The sequence below is a fragment of the Desmodus rotundus genome, chromosome 9, assembly GCF_022682495.2.
Source record: "Desmodus rotundus isolate HL8 chromosome 9, HLdesRot8A.1, whole genome shotgun sequence".
Taxonomy (NCBI): Eukaryota; Metazoa; Chordata; class Mammalia; order Chiroptera; family Phyllostomidae; genus Desmodus; species Desmodus rotundus.
Window position 1 is genome coordinate 55,292,978 of NC_071395.1, and position 25,764 is coordinate 55,318,741.

The following is a 25,764-nucleotide window of genomic DNA, read 5'->3' on the forward strand; positions in this document are numbered from 1 at the left end:
TCTGTAAAAGAAGATAAATTATTCAAATTACTTATTTTTCTTTTCAGTTGAACCTCAGAGGATCAACAATAAGTTACTTTTTAAACCTAAATCTGTATAATATTATATTGTTTTATATCCCCTCAAAAATTGTAGAAATGAAGTGTTTTGAACCTTCAGTGCTATTGTAAGCAATGAACATTTTGTAATGACTGTTTTTCATGTGTCTTATTGACAGGTGCCAGTCTTTAGGCCCATGGATCTAATGGTTGAGGCCAGTCCACGGAGAATATTTGCCAATGCTCATACATATCACATCAACTCGATTTCTATTAATAGTGATTATGAAACATATTTATCTGCAGATGATTTGCGGATTAATCTTTGGCATCTGGAAATTACAGACAGGAGTTTTAGTATCCATTTTTTTTTTCTTTTTGGTGGTATAAAGTCAATAGAAATATTTATCCAAACCCCATTTTCATTGTTTATATTGTCCTGAAAATTTTCTGTGCATATATAAGTACATGGCAAATAAACTTATATACCTGGGACACACACACTGTATGCACATAGTAAAAAGCCCTTTTTTGTTGTTAGGTAGCATACCTGTTAAATTGAGTAAACATGAGCAATTTTTTCATATTTATATTTTCTAATTCATTAGATTTGCGTATTTTTATTTTTAAAGCACATTTTTTATGTTAAGTAAATCAGTGCCATCCTTTGTGGTACAAATAGTTTTCCCCTTTTTGCTCCCCTTAAAGATTTTGTTTTGCTCTGTTTTGAATGTACACTAGGTTTTCTTAATATTTAGGAAGATAAACGTAACAATCACTTCTTTGTTGTTGTTTTTGAGATTTTATTTTATTTATTTTTAAACAGAGAGGAAGGGAGGGAAAAAGACAGGGAGAAAAACATCAGTGTGTGATTGCCTCTCATGTACCTAAGCATTAAAGGTTTTGGTCCCTCTGAAATTATATAAGAACTAGAATGCAATTCAGAATACTTGTACTTCAGCCTACGAATGAATTTCAGATTTGAGAAATGTACAATTACATTTGACCTTTTTTCTAAGTGGAAATTCCTTAATAAAATGCTATCCAGATATTGTGGATATCAAGCCTGCCAACATGGAAGAGCTGACAGAGGTTATTACAGCAGCAGAGTTCCATCCAAACAGCTGTAACACGTTTGTATACAGCAGCAGTAAAGGAACGATCCGGTTATGTGACATGAGGGCATCTGCCCTCTGTGATAGGCATTCTAAATGTAAGTTAATTGCATCTTTTTACAAATGGTAACATTTCCCTTTGAAGTTCACCTCATACGTTTACAAGTCTTAAACCTGTGTGCCCAGGGCCTCCTGTACCTCTGGTAAGCTGCTGACTCTCCATGAGGCATCATGGGTTATTCTATTGGAAGAACATAGAAGGCTTTCTCAGGGGCATGTCTGCTGATGTCCCACTGGGTGGATGGAGATAGATAAAGATAGAGATACATATCTCTCTCTCTATCTGTCTATATAGAGATAGATAGATAGATAATTTTTATTTAAATTCTTACCCTAGGACTTGCTTACTGATTTTGGGGTAAGGGGGCAGAGAGAGAGAGAGAGAGAGAGAGAGAGAGAGAGAGAGAGAAACATCAATCGGTTTCCTTCTTTATGTACCCTGACTAGGGATTGAACCACAATTTTTTGGTTTATGGGATGACACTTCATCCAACTGAGTTACTTGGCCAGGCCCAGTGGATATATGTTTAATGGAATACTGCTCTTTGGGAACTTGGGGCAAGGCCCCCAATCCTGTATTCATATAGAACAGTTTCTTTTCTCCTTCCCTTCTCTTCCTTTCTTCCTATTTTGAGCTTCCTAGGAATATTTCTTCTGAGAAGAGGTTTCCTTGGCTTTAAAAAAAACTTTGCAAAGCACTGGATTAAATTAAGGGGTTGCATTATTCTTGTCTTCGTGTTTTTGAGTATTTTTAAAATTCATGAAACTTGGTACATGCCTGTTACCAAAATAATTTCACGTGGCTATTAAGTAAATAAAATGCTGTTGTGAATTTGGAGGGTGAGGATGGTGTTTTCTCCTGTGGTGCTAGCACAGGCAGCGGCGGTGAGGTGTGCGCAGAACCTACACACCTGGTGCACCAAAGGCAGGCGTCCCTGGGCGAGTCTAGTTCTGATAAATTAGCCGTAGGACACTGGAAGTATAAATACATTTACATCTTTCATTTGTGTTCATGTTGTTCTCTTAAACTTTGAGGGAGCCCTGGCCGGGTGGTTCAATTGATTGGAGTGTTGTCCCGTACACCAAAAGGTTGAGGGTTGGATCCCATCAGAGTGCATACAGGAGGCAATCGATCAATGTTTGTCTCTCACATCGATGTTTCTCTCTGTCTCTCTCTCTCTCTCCATCCTGACGCCAAACATTTCCTCCGGTGAGGATTGGGGTGTGGTGTTTTTTTGTTTTGTTTTGTTTTTAATTAGATTAAATTTTGAAAAAAAAGAAACTTTCTTTCAGGGAGATATCTTAAAGCCAGAGAGACATTTTTCAGATTTTTACATGGTTGTCATTTTTAGCTGCCTCCTAGGAAACTTGTGAACTGTTTCAGCAAATGCTTTGTGCAAGCCAAAATATTATATAAGTTGCCCTCTTTAAATTGCCCTCTTTTTTATTTTTATTTTTTGCTCTTTTTTAGTGTTTGAAGAACCTGAAGATCCCAGTAACAGATCTTTTTTTTCTGAAATCATCTCCTCTATTTCTGATGTAAAATTCAGCCATAGTGGTCGATATATGATGACTAGAGACTATTTGTCAGTCAAAATTTGGGACTTAAATATGGAAAACAGGCCTGTGGAAACATATCAGGTATGTGCACTTTCTTCTTTCAATAATCATATACCCTATTTACTTTTAAATGTTTATAGAGAAGGATTTTGTATTATGTGCTAATCGTAATACAGTGTGTGTTTACAATTAGGCTTTTTTCTTGAGAGATCCATGAGTATTTTGCTAATACTCACAGACCATAATTCTGTGTTAAATTTATATATAGTTTTATAGGCTGTATTGTGATTTTGCATTTAAAGTGTAATTTTGCTACTGATTTGATTCAATATTGACTGCTTGTTTTCCCCTGCTTCTGTCTACATTTAAAGTGAGGACAGAAAAGTACTCTTTGACGGCCTAGTGGGTAGGGTGTGGGTTGGGGAGAGTGGCCAGTCCTAGGAGAGTGGTGTCCTGGTTGGAGTATGTGCTATAGTAGTTGAACTAGAGATTAACTTTGGCATACCAGGTTAAAGGGATTGGCGTCCTGCCTTTTGGCTAACAACTGTTCTTTTTCTCTCTTTCTTTCTTTTTATTTTTAAATTTATTTTATTGTTGTTCAATTACAGTTGTCTGCATTTACCCTCCACCACTCCCCCACCCCCTTTTTTTTCCTTTTTAAATTTAAATGTATTGGGGGATAACACTAGTTAATAGGATCATACTGGTTTCAAGTGTATATTTCTGTGGTAACATGACCTGTGTGTTGCGTTGTGTGTTAAACTAAAGGAGAAGGGCTTAAAAGCCCAGCAGAGAGCTTTAGGAGTTGCCTGTCTGTTGTAGGATGTCAGTTCTGGATTCGCTTGTCAGCAGCAACTACCACTGATCTGCCTTCTCTTCTAGAGGAGAGAGAAGACATGCACAGCCAGGCACAGGGTAGGGGCAGCTGGACCTTGTGTGAAACCCTAGGTTGTTACAGTGTAGAAAACACTTAATACTGCTTTAAAAATAAGAATGGATGAATTTTATCTTTATATTTTATATTCTCAGTAAAATTAGAATAGTATTTCTCAAACTTTTTAAGCCTCTTTGACAAACATAAATTTCCAAATATATGTTAGGTTGAAGCAAAAACGAAGGGGTGCATTTACTCTGTTTTTAAACTGTGGGGTTAGACAAAATGTCTGTTACACATTTTCCGTAAAATAAAAGTTTTTTTTTTTCATTTCTACTAATAACTTTATCGATTTGTTTTTCTGGTTTTGTTTTTAATAGTAGGCACAGGGGTATCTGTATTTTCCCCACTTCAGCTACAGAGTTATATTCCCAGTTTTGTTTTGTTTTCTTTTGTTTTGTTAATATATTTATTGATTATGCTATCACAGCTGTCCCATTACCCCCCCTTCACTCCACTCCATCCTGCACAACCCCTCACTCACACATTCCTCCTCTATAGTTCATGTCCATGGGTCATACATATAATTTATTTGGCTTCTACATTTCCTACACTATTCTTACCCTCCCCCTGTCTGTTTTCTACCTACCATTTATGCTACTTATTCTCTGTACCTTTCCCTCCTCTCTCCCCTGCCCACTCCCCTGTTGATAACCCTCCATGTGATCTCCATTTCTGTGGTTCTGTTCCTGTTCTAGTTGTTTGCTTAGTTAGCTTTTGTTTTTGTTTTAGGTGTGGTGGTTAATAACTGTGAGTTTGCTGTTATTTTTACTGTTCATATTTTTTACCTTTTTTTTCTTAGATAAATCCCTTTAACATTTCATATAATAAGGGCTTGGTGATGATGAACTCCTTTAGCTTGACCTTATCTGAGAAGCACTTTATCTGCCCTTCCATTCTAAATGATAGCTTTGCTGGATAGAGCAATCTTGGATGTAGGTCTTTGCCTTTCATGACTTCGAATACTTCTTGCCAGCCCCGTCTTGCCTGTGAGGTCTCTTTGGAGAAATCGGCTGACAGTCTTATGGGAACTCCTTTGTAGGTAACTGTCTCCTTTTCTCTTGCTGCTTCTAAGATTCTCTCCTTCTGTTTCATCTTAGGTAATGTAATTATGATGTGCCTTGGTGTGTTCCTCCTTGGGTCCAGCTTCTTTGGGACTCTGAGCTTCCTGGACTTCCTGGAAGTCTATTTCCTTTGCCAGATTGGGGAAGTTCTCCTTCATTATTTGTTCAAATAAGTTTTCAATTTCTTGTTCTTCCTCTTCTCCTTCTGGCACCCCTATAATTCAGATGTTGGAACATTTAAAGATGTCCTGGAGGTTCCTAAGCCTCTCCTCATTATTTTGAAATCTTGTTTCTTCATTCTTTTCTGGTTGGATGTTTCCTTCTTCCTTCTGGTCCACACTGTTGATTTGAGTCCCAGTTTCCTTCCCATCACTATTGGTTCCCTGTACATTTTCCTTTGTTTCTCTTAGCATAGCCTTCATTTTTTCATCTAATTTGTGACCAAATTCAGCCAATTCTGTGAGCTTTCCAATTACCCGTGCTTTGAACTGTGCATCCGATAGGTTGGCTATCTCTTCGTTGCTTAGTTGTATTTTTTCTGGAGGTTTGATCTGTTCTTTCATTTGGGCCATTTTTTTTTTATCTCTGTGCACCTGTTATGTAAAGGGGTGGAGCCTTAGGTGTTCACCAGGGCTGGGTAATGCTGGTCGCTGCTGCTGCTGCACCGTAACACTCTATGTGGGGGAGGGGCCGAGAAGGAGCAGTGATGCTTGCTCCACTCTGCCGGATTTCAGTCACTCCCTCAGCTACCCACAATCAAACTGGGCCCCTCTGGTGCTGGTTCCCGAGTGGGTAGGCTCGTGCATGCTCTAGGCCCCTGTGGGTCTCTTAAACAAACTCTCCTGTGAGGCTGGGAGTTTCTCCTGCTGCCCCCTCCACTCCCACGGGTGTTTTCAATCAGAGGTTTGAGGCTTTATTTCTCCCTGCTGGAGCCCTGGGTTGTGCAGTGTGTTTTGCTCCCCTGCTGTTCCTCCGGGTTTATCTGTGTACGAGAGTGGGGCCACAGGGTCTGCCAGCCACCACCTGGGGGAGTCTGCTAGCTGCAGCCTGGCCTGCCCCGTTCCACAATCCGCCACCTCTCTGGGTCTGCCAGCCGCTGCCTTGCCGCGAGTCCTCTCCACCTGCTGCCCATCTCCGCCCCTCCTACTGGTCTGGATGAATGTTTCTTCTTTATCTCCTTGTTTGTTGTACTTCCATATAGTTCAATTTTCTGTTAGTTCTGGTTGTTTTTTGTTTTTAAATTGTTGTTGTCCTTCTTTTGGTTGTGCGAGGGGGTGCAGTGTGTCTATCTATGCCTCCATCTTGGCTGGAAGCCCAGCTCTATGGATTTGGATATTTTAAGTGTGTCGGCTATCGCCCACTATTGGCTTCTAGTGGGTAGAGGCCAGGGGTGCTGCTAAACATCTTCCAATGCATAAGACAGCCCCACAGCAAAGGGTGAGTTGGCCAAAATGTCATTAGTACCAAGGAACTTTGCAAACAGCTTTTGACATATTCAATCAGTTACAGAACCTTGTCCATATACACTGCACAAATCTTTTTTGTGTTTCAGTTGTGTTTTTACTTTTCTTGAAATAACAAAGCATAATATACCAAAAATGTTGCATATTTTCTTCCATCTTCAATAGTAAAATGGTTGTACAGTAAGTCACCAATTTTGATGTCTTATTTTAAATGCTTACTGATATGACAGCTGTCACAATGCAGTCTAACAAAATTTTTTCAAATAAAGTTATAGACAGCTAAGTGCAACTAGAGCCACCGTACGGAAAAAACATAACAGACTCTTTGGCTGACACAATACACTTGTATTGTGTAACTGGCAGATTTCTGATGTGCCTCCTGGCGATCCTCACCACCACTGCTCCATTCTCACTAAGAGTAACGGATTTGAATCTTAGCTTCATACTCATAAATTGTTGGGAAACCCTCTACATGCATTCCAAAACTTGGCTCAATTGTTACAATTTACCTAATTTTAACTTACTGGTTTCTGCCTATGCTGAGTTAGATAAGTGATTGAAAATCGTGTCACATCATAGTCAGATGTAGTGTATGCAGATTGAGCTATTTGTGGTGAATTTGTATAAGCGTCTTGCTGAGCTGTGTGTAATTGAATAGAAATTGTGATTTTATTAGTTTTTCACCTTAACATGTTCACTTTTAATCCTGACCCTGTATGAATTGCATTTCCTCCGTATTGACAGATTTTTTACTTGATGTCACAAAGATTTGGCACAAACCATGCCACTGTGCTTTAAGTTAAGGTGACTTCAGGTTGTTTCATAAAGAACAGAGAATTCTAACATTTAGAAGGCACCTACTCTTGTCTCTCATCACTTCTTTTTAACGTCCTTTTTAAGTAAAAAAGGATAGTGAGGTAGAGACTCCTTTTTTTCTTTCAGATGGCAAAAAGTATTTTAAAACTCCTTTGTAATTTAACCATATTAATGAAATGTATCATTTTTCAGGATACGTTTAAAATACCAGATTTATATATTTAGAATTTTATTTCCAAAAAAAAGATGTATGTGTATTTTCATTAGCCTTGCTATTGTACAAGTAATATCAAGTGATACCAAAGTTTCTATTGATGCGCACCTAGAGTAACCATGTAATTTATGACCAAACAAGGGCATGGTTGTGCTGTGCATAACACATGCGCCTATGCCCAGAAAATGATATTTTAAAAGGAAGTAAAGCACAGTTTGGAGTGTTTTTTAATCACTAACTTATAGACTGAACACCAAGTGGTAGCATATTCAAATACTTCTGTAATCCTTAGTTTCTTATCTGAGCCATTTTCAAATGTTTTCTGGACTACATACTTTAGTCAAACTTACAAAGACTGTAAGTGCCATGCCCAAAAGGACAGTTTCTCTGTTGTTCAAGAGTAAAATGTGTGTTCCTTGAATGGGGCTTAATATGTTTGTAAGAGAATAAATGCCTTTGTTGTTACTAAGGGAATCAAGTTTCAATAAGATTGAAAGGTATGTGTATGTGTCTAAATGCCTTTTTAAATTGTTAAATCAATTTCCTAATTTTAATCAGTAAATCTTGGTGTGTAAATTAAGGAAAAACTATATATATATATTTGTTTCCCCAGGTGCATGAATACCTCAGAAGTAAGCTTTGTTCGCTGTATGAAAATGACTGCATATTTGACAAATTCGAATGTTGTTGGAATGGCTCTGATAGGTAATTGATTTTGATTTGAAGTCATTCAAATTTCATTTTATTTGAGCAACGACTTTCAACCTTTTTCATCTCATGGCACACATAACTAACCATTCAAATTATACAGCACACCAAAAAGTCTATTTTTTGCCAATTTGACAAAAAAATAAGTATAATTTTGATTCATTCACACTGGACAGCTATTGTTGTGTTGGGTGTTCTCATTCTCTTATTTGACAATCTAAGGGAAAAGTGATCAGTGCCCCTGACTATATAGTCAGGGATTGCATGTTTTAAAATTCTTGTGGCGCACCAGTTGGAATCGCTGTATTAGAGGAAAGAAATGTACTATTTCATCACTCCTCCTGAAATAGTTACCATGTTTATTAAAAAATACGGCAAACTTTTTTTTAGATTGACATAAATTAACCAATCCTAACTTCATTGTCCCCCCTCTTCTCAGGTTTCCTTGAAATAAATTTAGTAATCTTACAGCAATATTGGCAGATTAAAAAAATAAAACATTGTGTTACTAAGTAAATGTGAAAATACACCAAAATTCTAGATTATAAATTACGATTTAACTATCTCTAAATTTTCCCCTTTTATGAACCAGATCAATCATAAGTTTGACATGCCAACAGTTAAAATGTTAAGATTTCAGTTTGGTTGTTACTCTGCTATTAAACTCTAGAAATATTTAGACAGTAGATATTTCATTTGGAATGTTACACACCAATTTCTCCAGATAATACATTCATACCTCACAGAAGTGGTAATTTTCTGTCCAGAAAAAGTCCATGAAATATGAAAAATAGAGATGTTTATTGAAGAAGATACAAGAAACATTGCATATAGAACAATGATATCTCAGTCCCCTTCAAAGTAGGCACCTTGGGACCTTACACAGTTCTCCCAATCGCCATCAGCTGCCCTGTCGTATTTTCCTGAATCTCATCCACAGTCTGAAGTCTCTTCCCTTTCATTGGTGATTTTAGTTTTGGGAAAAGCCAGAAGTTTCAGGACGCCAAACTTGGGCTGTAGGGGGTCCTGAGTCCCCTGAGTGATTTGATATTTCGCCGAAAAAACTCTGCATGAGATACGATGCATGAGCGGGTGCGTGGTTGTGATACACCAGTTGTCCATAGCTGCAGCCTTCTGACTCAATTTCCACGGAGGAATGTTCCAGCTTAATGTAGAATTTGATGCAGATTCATTGCTCTTCTTGCTCAACTTGAATGTGATGGCCACACAGTACACATGCTCACTGAACGACATCTACCACCCCCAACTGACTAGTACAGTGAAGTCATCATTGTTCATGTATGCGCATTCCAGTCCACTGTCCTTGGCTGCCAGGTTACATCAATGCTGCACAAACTGTTCTCATTGTATTAACAATGGTTAGAAAATGGAGAAGCCAAAGAACTTATATTCATGACCCATGGGCATGAACTAAGGTGGGGGAATGGTGGTGGAAAGGGGGTACAGGGCAGAGGGGAAGAAAGGGAAGGAAAAAAAACAATGGTTGGGCTTTTTCTGGACAGACCATTCACACATACACACAGGCACTTACACACAAACACACTTTCTATGTGAACCAGTTGGGAGTAAATTCCAACATACTGTCCCTAAATTCTTGATTGAGTATTTCCTAAGAGACCCTCACCTATACAACGACAGTGTCAGCCTCTAAAATGGAAAAATTCCTATTTGATGCACTATTTCCATCTCATCCACAGATTCCATTAAAATTTCACCAATTCTCAAATCATGTCCTCTCTTGCAAAGAAAAATAAATGGGCTTCAATATCTAATCCAAAAGCATGTGTGACAATTGTCCTATCTCGTTAGTCTGCTTAATCTGAAATCATTCTTTATTCTTTCCTTGTCTTTTGTGACCTTGGCATTTTTAAAAAACAGAGGCCAATTATTTTACAGAAAGTTTTTAATTTGAGTGTTTTCTGTTTCCTCATGATTAAATTTAGGTTATACCTTTTTGACAGGAATACCACACAAATGCTGGCCTAACAACACCTTTTAAAATTTACAGATAGCCATAGATCATATATTCTAATCTAATAAAACTTCACAAATTCAAATAACATGGGGATGCCAGTCTAAATTACATTAATCGTTTTAAAAGAAACACGGTTTTATTACCTATCTTCAGGTACATGTACCAACATGAGTTCAATTAAAATGTTGTCAGTTGTTCTTTGGGGGACTTGACGTTACTAAATATGACCTGTATGGTGTGTAATGTTTGTAATAAGAGTTGCTTTCTAGCCTTACTTTACTTGAAACCATTTCTTGGTATCCTGTAATCTTATTTACAATAATAATTTAAACCATATGGGAAGGATGTAATGGGAGCATCATACCCTTTGCAAATTATTAACAGTTTCAAATGTGTGAAGTTTTACTCACTGGAATACTTAGTAAGTGTTAAGCAGTGATGGATGGCAAGAAGGATGGAGAGAACATATCTTGGGCAGGGTAGGAATTTGGCATTCCTTAAACTGATACAGATATACTTGTCCAAAAAATTTGCTAAAGATGTTTTTGCTGTTACAGGTAAAGTGTTAATAAAAATTGTATATGCTACTTGGTATTCGCAGAGGCATATCTCCTATAAGCATCGTAAGACGTGATTATCCAAACTAGGCAGTGTCCTGTGAACAAATAAATAGCTTATATTTTAAATCATAAAGAAAGCATTGGTTTCTTATGAACAGTTCTATACCATGCCTTCCTTTTTTTGCGGGGGGGTAGGGTTGGTTTTAGAGCCTGTGAGTCCCACTGTTGGTTGGTATTTCTAGAAGTTGGCTGGTCTGGTTGATTGCATAATCTGTAGTTGCAAAGATACTCAACAAGAGTAACTCAGTGCTGCTAAGAACCTTTACTTGAGGCTGCTTTCCACTTTAGTGATAGTTTGGGTAGTCATGAAAAGGAAGGATTTTTAAAAACCAAGCTAACTCATACTGTATTTCTGGGCTGGTGTTACCAGCTTCACCCTGAAATCCAAATCTGCTTAAAATAGTTATTTCTAGTGGAGCACTAGGCAGGTTCGTCACAGAATCATTTTACCAAAAACAAACACTCTCACTCATTTGACTAAATGTTCTGTCTACTTTTACAGTGTTGTCATGACTGGATCTTACAATAATTTCTTCAGAATGTTTGACAGGAACACAAAGCGAGACATCACCCTAGAAGCATCACGGGAAAACAATAAACCCCGCACTGTTCTGAAGCCACGCAAAGTCTGTGCAAGTGGTAAGAGAAAGAAGGATGAAATAAGTGTTGACAGCCTAGACTTCAACAAGAAAATACTTCATACAGCCTGGCACCCCAAGGAGAACATCATTGCTGTAGCTACTACAAACAATCTGTATATATTTCAAGACAAAGTGAATTAGGGTGGCATTCCTAGCAGAAGAGCCCACTTCCTGCTTAGTTGAGATAGTTGAATCTAGCATATGTACCTAAAACAGAGAGAGGTCCATTGTGGTGCCCCTTTCCAGTGTTTGACAATGTGCCATTCGACAACACGTGTATAGCCACATGGAGAAAGCTCCGTGGATTCCTCACTATGGTGTTCTCCATGTCTGCTAGCCATTTAGGTAAGGTTAGGGCACTTTTAATTTAAATGACTTCTTGCACCATCTTGCCTAATGGACTAGATTGGACTGTATCAACATTGATTTACTCCACTTTCTATGCCTTGCATTGTGATGACGTCAAACACAGTGAAAGCTGTCAGTCATGCTTATGGGATTTAATTGTGTATCCTCATTACTGTATCATTTGTGGGGTACACCCCTCGCCCCTTTTTAAAATTAAATACAGCTCATTCTTACTGTGGCTTATAGCATTCCTCCTCTCTGGCCTCCTGGACTCTTCCCTTCACGTCTCTCACCCTTGCCCCTCCACCCAGTCTTGGTGGTGGTATATTCAAGAAGGAACGAAAGCACACAAAAGGAGTCAGTTTGTGGTCAGTGGTAAAGGGGAGTATATGTTGCGAACAAATGTTTTAATAACAGTTGGCTGTAATCACTCCTTGCCATGTCTGGCACTGAAAATAAGGGAAAAAAAAACTACTACTGAATAAAAGTGACAAAGAATGGAGAATCTGGTTTTCTTTTTCTTTTTAATCTACCTCTTTATGCCAATATTTTGTGTCATAACTTTGGGCAAAATGACATGAATTTCCATTGTCTTATTGGTGTTTTTGTTATTTTTAACAAGTGTTCTTTTACATGGAGAAGGAGAGGTATTGGTTCTGAACATGTCTTGGTTATATATTGGATTTCACAACCTATAAATGCTACTAGAGGGTTTTTTTTTAACTAGTTACAAGGGTATCGGATACATTGTATCTACACTTAACCCATCTGTTAATAAAATTGTAAATGGGAACGAAATTTATGGAGCTTCATTTTAAAAGACTTTTTACAGTACTTAAATTCATTTTTGCACTACTAAATACTAAGTCAGACTTTTAAAACTTTTAACAAGTTAAAGCTTTTTTTGTCATTCAATCATAAAACATAACACAAAACTATCCTCAAGTGATATACGTAGATAAAATTGACACTGCACTAAATATTTTTTTTGTATTTTATTGCTATCAAATCTAAATGAAATGTACTTTGCCACAGATGTTTTTTCTCTATTTTTGATTTTCCAAAGCTATTAATATTAAAGACAAACTTTAAAGATACAGTGTTTGAAAAGTGCTTAATGGACTCCAACAGCTGCCTCAAATAAAATTTAGTAATCTGTATAGGACTGCATTTATCTACGTGGTGATACCTTATCCAAAGAAGAAGAGTACCCTTATTTTATATAGGTAGAATGTACCTTTGTCAGTCTTGGCAGAAGCTTTAATGGAGAACAAATGGACTTTATTTTTAAAAGATAAATTGAGTAGGCATTTATATTATTAAAGAATGATAGTATGCTTTGCTTGAGCAGTAATATAACAGCCTTGAATTTTAGAGGACTCTGAGTGCTTCTATATATGTCCATTACCTACTGTTCTATTCTCATCAATGAAAAATGATGAAACAATTCGACCATAATTCCCTCTACACTTATACAAATATTATGTCTTGTAAGTTAACATTTTTAGCACACGGGAGGAATTTTATGTAATAAAACTACTGTATCTTTTGGACTTAACAAATTGGAATTTGTATTTAAACACATTGATTATATGTCTGATAATTCTTAAAATAATGGCACTTCTACTAATTTATTTGGGGATCTTGGGTGCATTCGTAATTTGTGTTGTTTATTCTTCACACTTGGAAGTGGGCTGTTCTCCTGCCGCAAGCATCAAACACTGATGCTCTGTCTCTGATCAGGCACTTTCTCTGATTTCTTTGGGAGATTGTTTCCCTAAATTTGGGGTGTGGATCTTGAGGCAACATCACCAAAACAGCTCTTGGAAATTCTTTTTTAATTCATCAGTAGCTATAATGATTCTCATTCATGACATGAAAGTTTAGTTTCCTATATTTAGGAGAAACATTGCTAAAATTAAAATGCCTCTATAAAGGAATGCTATTATAAATTGTAACTATTCTCAAGTATCAGTTTTTAATTTCTTTGGTGTAGCAAACTAAGCCCAGCCACTTATGGTCATGATTAATCTGTTTATTAATAAAAATTACACTTAGAATAAAGTCTTGTCAAGTTGCTTGTATTCTCCTATTCTCTTGACACCTACAAACATGCATATTCTACCCCTTCCTTCGTAACCTTTTTTAAAAATTAAAATATGTGCCCTGGCCAGCGTGGCTCCGTGGATTGAGTGCCAGACCGTGAGCAAAGGGTCATGGGTTCTATTCCCAGTCCAGGGCGTATGCGTAGGTTACAGGCCAGGACGCCAGTAGGAGGGGGTGCACAAGAGGCAACCACACATTGATGTTTCTCTCCCTTCCTTACCCCCTCCCTTCCCTTCTCTCTAGAAATAAAATCTTTTTAAAAATTACAGTATGAAGAAGTCATTCTGTTAATCTTTGATCTTTATTTAGTGGCTGGGCGATAGTTATAAGTCTGTATCAATACATATTTATATAACTAGTGGATATTAAGCTTCTGTGAAGCTGTTAGTCTTGTAATAAAAGATGAACATTTTTTCCTTTCATATTAAGTAAGGATTTTTCTGGTTGCAGTTATTTCTAAAAGCTAGAAATGAAAACAGGTTCAGTGTGTAACAGTGTGTATATGAGTAATGTGTTTATATTACTTGTAAAGTTATATGTGGAAGCTGAAACAGTACTGATAAAAAGTATTTTTAGTGAAATATAACCCATTACCTGCTTAGGGAACACTGCTTCAGTGTTTTTTTTTCTACCACATATAAATCCAAGTGGAGATAGTAATGTGCATTTCAGAAAGAACAAAACCAAGCTTCCCCTGCCTCGCCCTGAAAAAGAAATATATGCTAGGTAATCCAGAATCAAGTCATTTTCCTTTAGTATTCAAGAGAATACTATTTCAGGTATCTGTTGTGATCCTTGATTTAGTTGTGTTTTACCATTGTTAAAATGGTATTTTACACACCCACCCCCAACCCCCAAGCTTTTGAAACTGACCCTGTTTCATTCTGCAATTATGCTTATTTGGCCAAACATAACTCAATTTAGTATTACTCAAATGCTTAGTGAATTTACAAAGCCTTGGGGTGTTCTCAAATGCTGAGGGTATTTGGTGGAATGATAAGTTGAGTTCTTTCTGCTTGACATTTCATTGGTCATTAGACTTTGTAACCTACAATTTATATAGAGAATTAAACTGTAGGCTTGCAGTAATAATATAAAAAAGCTCCTCCTAACAAAAAGAAGGCACTGCCAAGATTAGTTTCTTCCAAAAGGCATTTGGTGAACAAAATGTAACTGGCCTAATGAGAAAATCGGGTATGTGTCTTTAATGTTCTAGCATGTCAGCTATGTGTCTTGTTCGTTAGCATGTGAACAGCAACAAGTTATTTGAGGACTCTGCCACCAGGGGGTGACAGTTAAGTCTTTAACAGCCTTTACCACGTATTCACTCTTTACTGGAAGAGCTTCATAATTAAAAACAAAATTGGAATCTAAATAAATGAAAAGCCCAAAACATTTATGCCCAAATAAAACCACTATTCAACATGACCCTAGAGAGAGAACCCCAGGGCCCAGTAATGGAGGGAGAACCCAAATGCCAGCTATGACGTCTGTTTTACTTTAATAGAATGGAAGAGAGTTCTGAGCTGCCCTTTCAGCCAAGTTACTCAGTCTGCCTACCCCATTGCAAAATCAGATCTTCACATGCCAAGCCAGCTTGCTCCTTATGAGGAGACCAAGAATTTCGTGTTGCAGATTTATGCTAATTTAATATCTAAATTCCTTTTTAAACTACTGTGGTCTGAATGTTCAAAAAATGAAAAAGTACCCCATCAGTAATCTCAGAGAAAACCCCCATTCACATTTGTATGTATTTCTTCTTTTGTGGGGTTCCTTTTTTTTTTTTTTTGGCAGAAAATGGAACTGTATAATAGGTTTCTCCACACAGTATCTTGAGCAGTTTCCTATGTCAAATATTTTCTTTAAGCAAGATTTTCCTGTCTTCATAGCCTAACATTTATGGATGATCCAATATTTAATCAGTCCCTGTTGTTAAGAGTGATTTTTCTTTTTGTTTTTGCAAGTAGGTATATTGGAACAGTGAATATATGTGCCAGCCATGATATGTAAGATTTTTAAGATACATTCCTAGAAATATATTGTCAGATTCCCCTTCAAAAAATGGAAGTTCCATCACAAGTGCAGCAGGTCTTTGAATAATGTCATTTCACTGTAAGGTTGATGAGATGCCATAGGAACTTTGCTCTTGTTTTTATCTAATAGCCTCCAGTAAAACTGGCTTTGTTACACATTGTTTATCTGTGGTTCCACGAGCCTATCGACAACATAAGTGTGGTCTTAAGGTATGTGGTATTAACCGTATATTCATGCTCACTAATGGACAAAATTCCATGTTTTATCCTTGTCTATTTGAAAAAGTGAAAAATGGTAACCCAGTTTGTTCTCATATTTCTAACCAGATGTTAATATATATAATCTGGATACAAAACCTTTACCAGACATGTGCTTTACAAATATTTTCTCCCAGTCTGAGGCTTATCCATTCTCTTAACAGAGCTTTTTTGAAGAGCAGTTCTTAATTTTCACGAAGTCCACTTTACCAACTTTAATGTGTTACGCTTCTGGTGTCCTATCTAAGAAATCCACCCAACTAAAAGTGACAATAGAAGTTTAATAGTTTTCAATCTTTACATTTAGGTGTGATCCATTTGAATAAGTTTTTATATATGGTACATATAAAATTACATATGTATCATTTTCTTTGCACCTTTGTCAAAAAATCAGTTGACACTAACAGGGCTAGTCTCAACTCTTCCATTAGTTTATGTCTGCTTTCATCCATGCTACATTGCCTCAATTGTGTAAGCAAGTAATCCAACTTTGTTGTTTTCAAAACTGTCTTGCTATTTCAGTTCCTTTGCCTTTCAAAAGACGTTTTAGAGTCAGCCTGTTAACAGGACAAACACAGTTTGGATTTCGTGATGATTGCATTGAGTCCATAAGCCAGTTCAGAGAGAGTGGACATCTTAGTATTTGTCTTGCAACCCAGGACTGCAGCATACTGCTCCACTGATACAGGTCTTTAATTTCTGCTATCACTGCTTTTTTTAGTGTTCAGATCTTGCACATATATTACTAGTACCTCAAAGTTTGTGTGTGCTATTGTGTGTTACTTTAAATTTTCAATTTCCAGTTGTTCATTTATAATAACTAGAAATACAATTGATTTTTAAAATATTGACCTTGTATCCTGAGACCAAATTCACTTACATAGGTTTTTAAATTTTTTTCTGCTTACTCATGTTATTTGCAGATTATTGTTATAATAAATGTTTTATTCCTTTCCAGTCTTCCCAATTTCCCTTTCCAGTGCCTTTTCTTTCTTTTTCTTGTCCTGCTCCTCTTGTTGGAGCTTCCAGTGGTGGGGAAAGGAGTTGTGAGCTCAGACACATCCCTCCCTTGTCACCAATATTAGGGGACAACATTTAACATTTTACTATTAAGTGTGTTTGTTGAAGGATTTTTCTAGATTGCCTTTGTCAAGATGAGGAAATTCTTTTATTCTTAGTTTTCTGAGATATGTTAATGATGAATGGATGTTGGATTTTGTCAAATGTTTTTTCCTGCATCTGTTGAAATGATCATGTAGCTTTTCTTCATAATGTCGATATGGTGAATCACATTGCATTCCTAGAACATTGCTGGGATTCTTTCACTAGTATTTTGTTGAGTATTTTGCATCAGCGTTCACAAGGAATACTGATCTGTAGTTTATCTTTTAATGTCATTGTCTGATCAGTATAATACCTCAAAGTGAGTTTCCTATATTATGAAAGAATGTGGGTAGAATTTATATAGTTTCTTCCTTAGTAGATAGAATTCACCAGTTATGCCATTTGAGCCTCTACTGGGAAATTTTTATCTGAATTCAATTTTTTCAATAGTTAGAGGATAATGTAGATTATCTATTTCTTCCTGAATGAGATTTGACAGTATTTTAAGTAAATTGTCAATTTCATCTAAGTTGTCAGATTTAGGAGCATTCTTTAATTTATTTATTTTATTGGTTGATTTTAGAAAGAGAGGGAAGGAGAGAGAGTTCCACTTATTCATGCATTCATTGGTTAATTCTTGTATGTTCCCCAACTGGAGATCAAACCTACAGCCTTGGTGAGTTGGGTCGGCATTCTAGCCAACTGAGCTACCCAGCCAGGGCTAGGAGCATTGTTTTCTAAACTTAGTCTGGTCAGGCTACTATAACAAAATACCCTAGACTGTTTGATGATCAAACCAAAGAGTTAACTTCATTTATTGTTAGGAAGTCCTCCAACCTAAAATGAAAAAAGGTATTTTATGCTCACTTTCTACATTTAATGCTTTTATTATGAATCATTTAATTTTTTCACTTCATTTCTATTAATGATTATATGAGAGCTATTCATTTTATGATATTTTAAATTCAGAGCATTTAGTCATTCTATTTAGTATGTCAGTTGATTCCTTGATGTTTTATATAGTTACATTGTGTCCAAAAAATATTTTTCAATAATGTAACTCTTATTTCACTTTTCTGCTTCAATTGCAAAATCTTCCAAAATAATGATACAGTCATGTGCCACATAATGACACTTCAGTCCATGAAGGACTGTGCATATGACAGTGATCTCATAAAATTATAATGGACTTGAATTTCCTGTAAGAAGTGGAAAGATGTGGTTCAGGAGAGTTTTTTTTCTTTGATGGAGGCAGTATCTGTGGGGCTTGGCAGTAGAGTCCTCACAGCACCTCAATTTTGAGTGCACAGACTACATGCCAGTCTGCCACCACTGACCTGGTTTAGTACAGAGGAGTCTGTCCCCTGTCCCTGCAGCACAACATATCCAGAGGGCACTACAGCCCTGCCTCCCACCCAAGTCTAGCTTGATGGTGTTCAGAACACGTGGTTGTAGATTCTTTCTTGACAACCTAAGATCCTGTGCAAGGACACAGGTATACAGGATCGACCTAGTAAGTGTTAAGTGCCACTGCCACAAAGTAAAAGCTTTCTGTGGTCGTGTGGGGCCAGTCAGTCCCTGTACTTTGGAAATATTTTCAGGTAGTAATGACGTAAACCATGGATAAATTTTTTTGTTGTTTTTTTGTTTTTGTCAATTCAATGTCAGAGAGAGCCCTTTGTGCCAGATAGTATCAATGGAACCAAAAACAAATTTCCAACGTCAAAGTATTGAGGGCTGAGTTCTACACCCTCTACATGTCACTACCCCTGTTTTCTTATGAATAACACAAAGTCCATTAGCCTTACCACAGCTCCAGCATCCAATAGCCAAAATCACATCGCCACAACTATACCATGTTTCATCTCTCCGCCTTGATTTCTTCTTCCCACTCACCCTCAGGCTGCCTTTCGCTCCCTCCCAACCATCACTGTTAACTGTGATCTACGCCGGCCCACCCAGTTTCTCCTCAATATTTCTAATCAATCCACATCCCTGTTCATGGAGCAGCATCGTCAGCTTTGATGGTCCATTTATGAGTCTGAAAGGAGCAGTGGAAGGGCTTTGTGGACAGTGTTTATAAAGTCCACAGTCATGTCCTAGGCCTTCACAAAATTCACTCACCACTCACAGACAGACTCCCCAAAGCCATTCCCAGTCCTGCAAGCTCCATCCTATGACAAGTGGCCTACACAGGTGCACCATTTTTTATCTTTTATATCATTACTGTACCTTTGTTTAAATACACAAACACTTCTCACTGTGTTACAGTTGTTTAGAGTAGTCACGACAGTAACATGCTGTAGAGGCGTGTAGCCCAGGAGCAAGAGTAGACCACATAGGTTTGTGTGGGTGCACTCTGATCTCTGAGCATGCCAAATTTCTGGTGTTACAAGGCGTCTCCTTTAAGTCTTAGTTGAAATGTCTACATCTCAAGAGAGCTTTCTCCAGACTGAAGCTAGTTCACTGCCCCTAAGTGAGTCTCAATCACCAACCCCCAGGCCTTCTGTTTTCTTCATGGCACTTGTTCCTGGCTGAAGTTACGTCAATCATTCACTTCAAAATTACCTGTGTCACCAATGAGAGAGCAAGCTACAAAAAAGAGGTCTTGTCTGACTTCTCAACTGCAGTAGTCTGGATCCCAAAACATGGCTGGCACTTAATAAATGCTCAAAGAATATTTTACTGAATGACTGAATACATACAAACATCCTAGCTCTTTTATCGGTCTTCTGTAACCTTGTCCAAGCTACTCAGTGTATCTATGCTTTAGATTCCTCATTTGTAAATGATGCTAATAGTGATACTTAACTCATAAGGCTGCAGTGAAGCTCAATTGAGGTAATATATGTAAAGTGTGTAGCATAGTCTCTGGCAGTAAACAGTACCTGTTATGACGCTGGCATTTTTAATGATGATGTGATATTTTGTAATGTGTTCTTTGAAGGAAATGTTCACTGGATACACAAATTTTAAGTTGACTTTCATACTTTAACACTTGAAAGAGATACCAGTATTTTCTGCCTTCCATAGTTTGCAATAGGAAGTCTGCTGTATTCTTATCTTTGTCTATAAATTTTTTTTGTCACTGCTTTAAAATTTTTCTCTTAATCACTGCTTTGTGTTTTGACATTTGAGTATAAATGTGCCTTAGTATGATATTCATGTTTTTACTGCTTGGGGGTGTTTTTTTTGAGTATTTTGTAAGCATGGGATCATAGTTTTCATCAATTTGAGAAATTTTTCTTCAAAGGAATTATTTAATGGTTTCCCCTGTCCTTCCCTCTCTGCTCTCTTTCTAGGACTCCAATTATATGTATGTTTGACTTTTTGATAACATCCCCATAGGTCACTGAGGGTCTGTTCATTTTTTCACCGTTTTTCTCTTTGTACTTCCTTTTAAATGTATTCTATTGCTTTGTCTTCAAGTTCACATGTCTTTTCTTCTGCAATATACAAATGGCTGCTATATCCATCCAGTTCCTCAACCACACTAGACACATATCAAGTACTCAACATCTAGACACGGCTAATAGCAATTGTATTGGACATCACTAGTCTTACATATCTTTTACTATAGAAATAATTTAGATCTAAACTACAAAGTCATGACTTTTCTGGACTCTCTCCTGGGGAATTCAGTGAGAGTACTTCAAACATAACTTAAATATATCCCACTCCTAAGTGATTTCCATCCCTGGAAATTGTTCATCTTGCAGTTTCCCAAGTATTGCTTGTGGAGTTTCACTCTATGCTTGCATGGCTTAGTATTAAGCAGAGAATAAAAGGGATCAAAACACAGATTTCTTTTTCATGCATTAGTCCCTTCTCTCCAGAACTCTGTTGAACAAATTCCAGTCATCTTACCTCCCTGGACTCAGACCTCTGTCTCTTCATTGCACCAAGCCTGCCAAACTCTGCTTTTGAGTCTCTTTCTAAATTTCACCTTCTTTACTAGTGACTTATCTAAAATACCATAGCTTTAATGAATTAATATTTCTACCACTATTATACATAATGATGAAATTATACACTGTAGAGTAATTTTTGCAACATAGTATTTAAATAGTTTATCCCTGTCCAGAGTTACTGTTTATAAATTTTTTATATACCTTTTGAATCAGTGCTGTATTCTTGATTCTCCCATATTTACACAATTTTTACTGTATCGTTTATAATTAGACACTTAAATATAAAGCCTTATTAAAGAAAATCAAAACTTCCCAGACATGCAAATGACCACATATTTTATTGGAAATTCTGGACAATGACAATAAAATGTGTAATATGTTAACACTGGAATGGAAAGGAAGAGATACATAGTGAGAGGCATTAGTTCTAAAGTTGCACTCATTTATTTCTTGTTTCTAATTAATGTATCACTTTGATCTGTTCATTTAAAATAAATTATATTAAAGCATGATATATAATAAATTCATTTTCTATTGCTTCCAAGCAAATCATCACAAATGTAGAGGGTTAAAACAACACAAACTTGTTAGGTCACAGTCCAGATGGTCTTGGCTGGTTTCTCTGCTCCAGATCACACAATGATGAAATCAAAACCATTGATCATCTGGGAGAAAAAGGAGGGTATGAGCAGTAGAGAGATTAAAAAGGAAACTTGGGAAATGCTGGGGATGATGGATATGTTCACTATCATAATTGTGGTGGTAGTTTCACAGTGCGCACACACTGTCCAAAGTTGTCAAATCATGTACTTATAAATAAATATATGCTTTGTTGTATGTCAATTATTGTGCAAAAAAAGGTGTTTCCAGTAAGAAATCCAATCATGCATTATCTTATGAATACTATTCTCAGGTAGAAAAGTTCAGCTAGCCACAGATAATTGCATAAATTGTGGCAACAGGACCCATAACGAGCAGTGAATCTATGACTAGAACTGAGACTTAAAACAAATGGGGATTAGGCTAACATACTGTTGTTGATCATACTATTGTTCCCAGTTCTTCACACTCAGAGTCTATTCCTTCTGCAAAGTGACTTTGCAGTTGTCTATTGGACTTGCTTTGGCCAATGGAACGTGCATGGAAATGATAGTTCAGAGCCGCATCTACTCATTCTTTCTGAGTTTCTTTCATCATTGTGAGAGGAATATCCCTGGCCAACCCATGGTTCAAAGAGGATGACTGACAGGAGCAGAGTTGGACCACCTTTCACCTTGAAACCAAATCCATCTGAGCTAAGTCTATATTAACTATCCTTCAGATACAACAGAGAGAATTAATGCTTTTTATTTAAGCCAATGAGTTGGGGTGGTTTACTATACAGCATGATTGTGGCAATAGCTATAGGATACATATGTAAATTCTAATAATATTGAAATGAATAATTAACAAAAGTTGTTTGTGGTGAGGAAAAGTGAGAAAAGTAAGAAATAGGGCCAAGTATGCTACCTTATTTCTACTCATCAAATATATCATATTAACTTGATACATCAAATGACATATACAATTCTATCTAAAACTACAAAAGTAAATATTAAGAGAGAGTATGATCAACTAAAAAATGGGTACTTGAAGGTAAGGTGGAAGAAAAGGTTATACTAATTTCATTATTGTTTCTTTCTGGGCATTAAAAGAAATTGTCTAAAGAAAGGGATATTAAAGGAATTATATGAATATACAGTACAAAGGGAAGTCACAATACCAAAATAAAAACTAATACGTTTTAAGATGAAATATGTTGTAAAACAAATAGGCCCACAGTGAAAGATATTTTAGACATTAAATGGACAGAATTATATAAAATAACAAAAATACATTTATGTTATCAATAGAAACAAATGTGTTAAACTACTGTATTAAAAGAAAAAAATTCTGATTAGACCCAAAAGCAAAGACTTACTTTTTGCTGTTATCAAGTGACACATCTACTAGAAAGTGATTTGGAAAGGCAAAAAATTAAAAGGGTGGGTGCCTTCGGAAAGGTAAAAAAATTAAAAGTGGCACATCAGAATATTGCCACTAAACAAAAACCAGCAATAACAATAACAAAACCAACATCATTATTTTAATATCAGACAAGGTTCAGCAAAGGGCAAAATTATGATGACTTAACAGCGATAGTTATAATATCTGTGCATCAAATAATGAAACACCAACTATAATGAAAGGAGATAGAAGAAATAGAAATATATTAGAAGATATTAATTTACCTCTTACAATCCATTACACATCAAGAGGGGTAAATATAAAAATGATGTTAATATTATGATAGTTCCAATAGATACATCAAGCTTGATACCCTAAACATAAAAGCTATATATCTTCTTTTCAAATACTCTTGGAACATTCCCCAAAAGGACCCATATATTAGGCCTCAGAGAAAATCTAAGAAGAATCTTCAAGCTAGAAATAGTACAAAAATATCCTCTAACCAGGGAAAAATTCTTAAATATCCAAATAATTAAACAAAGAATGAAATAAGCATCAAATCTAAGAAGTTAGGGAAAGATAAGGAGTGATGGCTAATGAATACAGGGTTTCTTTTTTGGGTGGCAAAGTGTTCTAAAGTTAGATTGTGGTGATGGTTGTATGAGTCTAAATATAATAACAACACCGAATTGTGAACTTTAAATGGTTTAATTTTGTAGTATGTGCATTATATCTCAAGTAAGCTGTTGAAAAGAGTTAAGAATAATACCATTAGAAAGAAGCAATTAGATTTAAGAGTCAATAAAATAGATAAACCATTAGGTACTATAATCAACAAAAAATCTTCAGGACAAATAACACAAAATAAGAAATAAAGGTAACATCCTATAGAAACGAGTTAACCTCCGTAAAAACACTAGGTCTGTGTGTTTCCTTAGAGGAACAGTTTTTTTAGGGGAACCAAATCCTTAGAAAAAAAGTAATTTCAACTTTATTACTTAACAGCATGGAAAAGGAAACTTTCTAACAATTTTTAACAAAATAAGTGTAAGATTATACAAAACTCAAAAAACTCAAAAAAGTTTGAGAAATCTTTAAGACATTTTAAGTAACTCTTTAAAGAAAAATAGTATAAGGAGTGATATCATAGTCTGAATGGGAAAACAATTTTGTAAATATATCATTTACCCACCCCCCCCAATTAACCTATTAATTGAATACATTTCTGACAAAAATCTTAAAAGAATTTGCAATGGGATTTGACAAATCAATCCTCTAAAAAAAACTTTTTAGTATGAAATTTTTCAAGTATATTAAAAAATAGGCAGAATAGTTTAATGTATTCATCACCTAGCTTTAATAATTACCAACACATGGCCATCTTGAACAAGTAAATTTTTAAGTTCATCTGAAGAGTAATTAAAGAGTCATGAAAATGTTCAAAAAGACAAATGAGAAGCCACTTTCTCTAGTACTTACCTAACAGAGCTGTTGTAGAGTCCTGGTACAGACTCACCTTTTTGCTGGAATTTAGAAGGCAATAAAGGTCCCATTTCATCACTTTGGAAAGGGTGACTTAAAAATTAATAAATATTTTGGGTCAATTGACTAAAGGCTGAAATTAAAAATAAATTTCACATGGCTTAAGGGTCTAAATACAAAAATTAACCTCTAAGAAAATTAGAAAAATTTATAAGGAATAGATTCATAATCTTGGTGTGAGGCTATTCCCAAGTCATATAAAAATAACACTGCAGACTTGATTACGTGAAAGTCTTTAACGTCTGCACAGTAAAACAAAACAAGAGACAGACTGAGAGAAATATAATGCCACACAAAAATCAGACCAAAGAAACTACACAAAGACACTGAAGGTAAGTAGGTGGCTGTTGGGAAGGTGCGTCCTCTGGGGTCCCCCGCATACTGGAACCCGCTGCCCAAGTCGTGCTCCAGAAGTAAGTTAGGTGATGAGATCTGGGTGATTATTTTCTTTTCTAGGTTTTCCTGAAATTTTCCAAAAAAATTTTTTACAACGATCGTTTGTTACGTTTGTAATTAAAGCTTTTGAAATTCTCTAACAACTGAAAAGTCTGGTCTGCCTTATATTGTTCATGTTTTACCAGCTTTATTTGAGGATTATGACAGGGAAGCACTGGAGTTTTTTGCCACTTTCGTCTTACTACCACACCTATTGCAGGAGTCCTTACGGATACTAAAAAGGAATGCTCACGGACAGAAAGAACAATGTCGTAGGTGTGGGAGACCGGGGTGCCAACACCCGAGAATTCTAGACTTCCTCATTACACGCTTCTCCCAGTCCTCCCTCCAGTGTCCAGCGCATACCGCCCTCCACCCCGCCGGGACCAACGACACGCAAGACTTCATTCCTAGCGCGTGCCTCAGCGCGACTCCCGCGTCTCCACGTCCACAGCCAATCTTGGAACGCCCCGGGCCCGCCCCCTCGCCGGTCGTGTTGTCGTCACGTGGCTGGGGCGGGCCCTGACGTCAGGGGCAGGGGAGGGACTGCGCAGGAGCAGAAAAGGGGGCGGGGGACTCGGCTTGTTGTGTTGCTGTCCCAGAACCTGAGCCAGTCTCGCTGCGGACAGAGCTCCTCCAGCCGCCCGACCATGTCGTCTCATTTACTGGAACAGCCGCCGCCCCTGCACAACAACAACAACAACAACTGCGAAGAAGGGGAGCAGCCTTTGCCCCCGCCAGCTGGCCTCAACAGTGAGCGCTGGGCGGGCGGACTGGGTGAGGGAGATGGGGGAGGAGGAGCTGCCCCT

General features: G+C 36.9%; 2 protein-coding genes across 4 annotated transcripts in view; both read left to right on the top strand.

Annotated features, from left to right (window-relative positions):
* The window catches only part of PPP2R2A (protein phosphatase 2 regulatory subunit Balpha), a 92,749-nt gene extending 80,075 nt beyond the window's left edge, over window positions 1–12,674 (top strand). For both annotated transcript variants that reach the window (XM_024560967.3, XM_024560970.3), the window contains exons 6-10: window positions 218–395; window positions 1,087–1,251; window positions 2,685–2,854; window positions 7,878–7,969; window positions 11,091–12,674. In XM_024560967.3, coding sequence (XP_024416735.1) covers window positions 218–395; window positions 1,087–1,251; window positions 2,685–2,854; window positions 7,878–7,969; window positions 11,091–11,370 — 885 coding nt within the window. In that variant the 3' untranslated portion in view covers window positions 11,371–12,674. The remainder of the gene's footprint in view (window positions 1–217; window positions 396–1,086; window positions 1,252–2,684; window positions 2,855–7,877; window positions 7,970–11,090) is intronic.
* Window positions 12,675–25,502: 12,828 nt separating this feature from the next.
* LOC112305112 (BCL2/adenovirus E1B 19 kDa protein-interacting protein 3-like) overlaps window positions 25,503–25,764 on the top strand; it is a 23,142-nt gene continuing 22,880 nt past the window's right edge. The window contains exon 1 of one of the 2 annotated variants that reach the window (XM_024560783.4): window positions 25,503–25,732. In XM_024560783.4, coding sequence (XP_024416551.2) covers window positions 25,606–25,732 — 127 coding nt within the window. In that variant the 5' untranslated portion in view covers window positions 25,503–25,605. The remainder of the gene's footprint in view (window positions 25,733–25,764) is intronic. The other variant, XM_053911002.2, reaches the window with a different exon arrangement.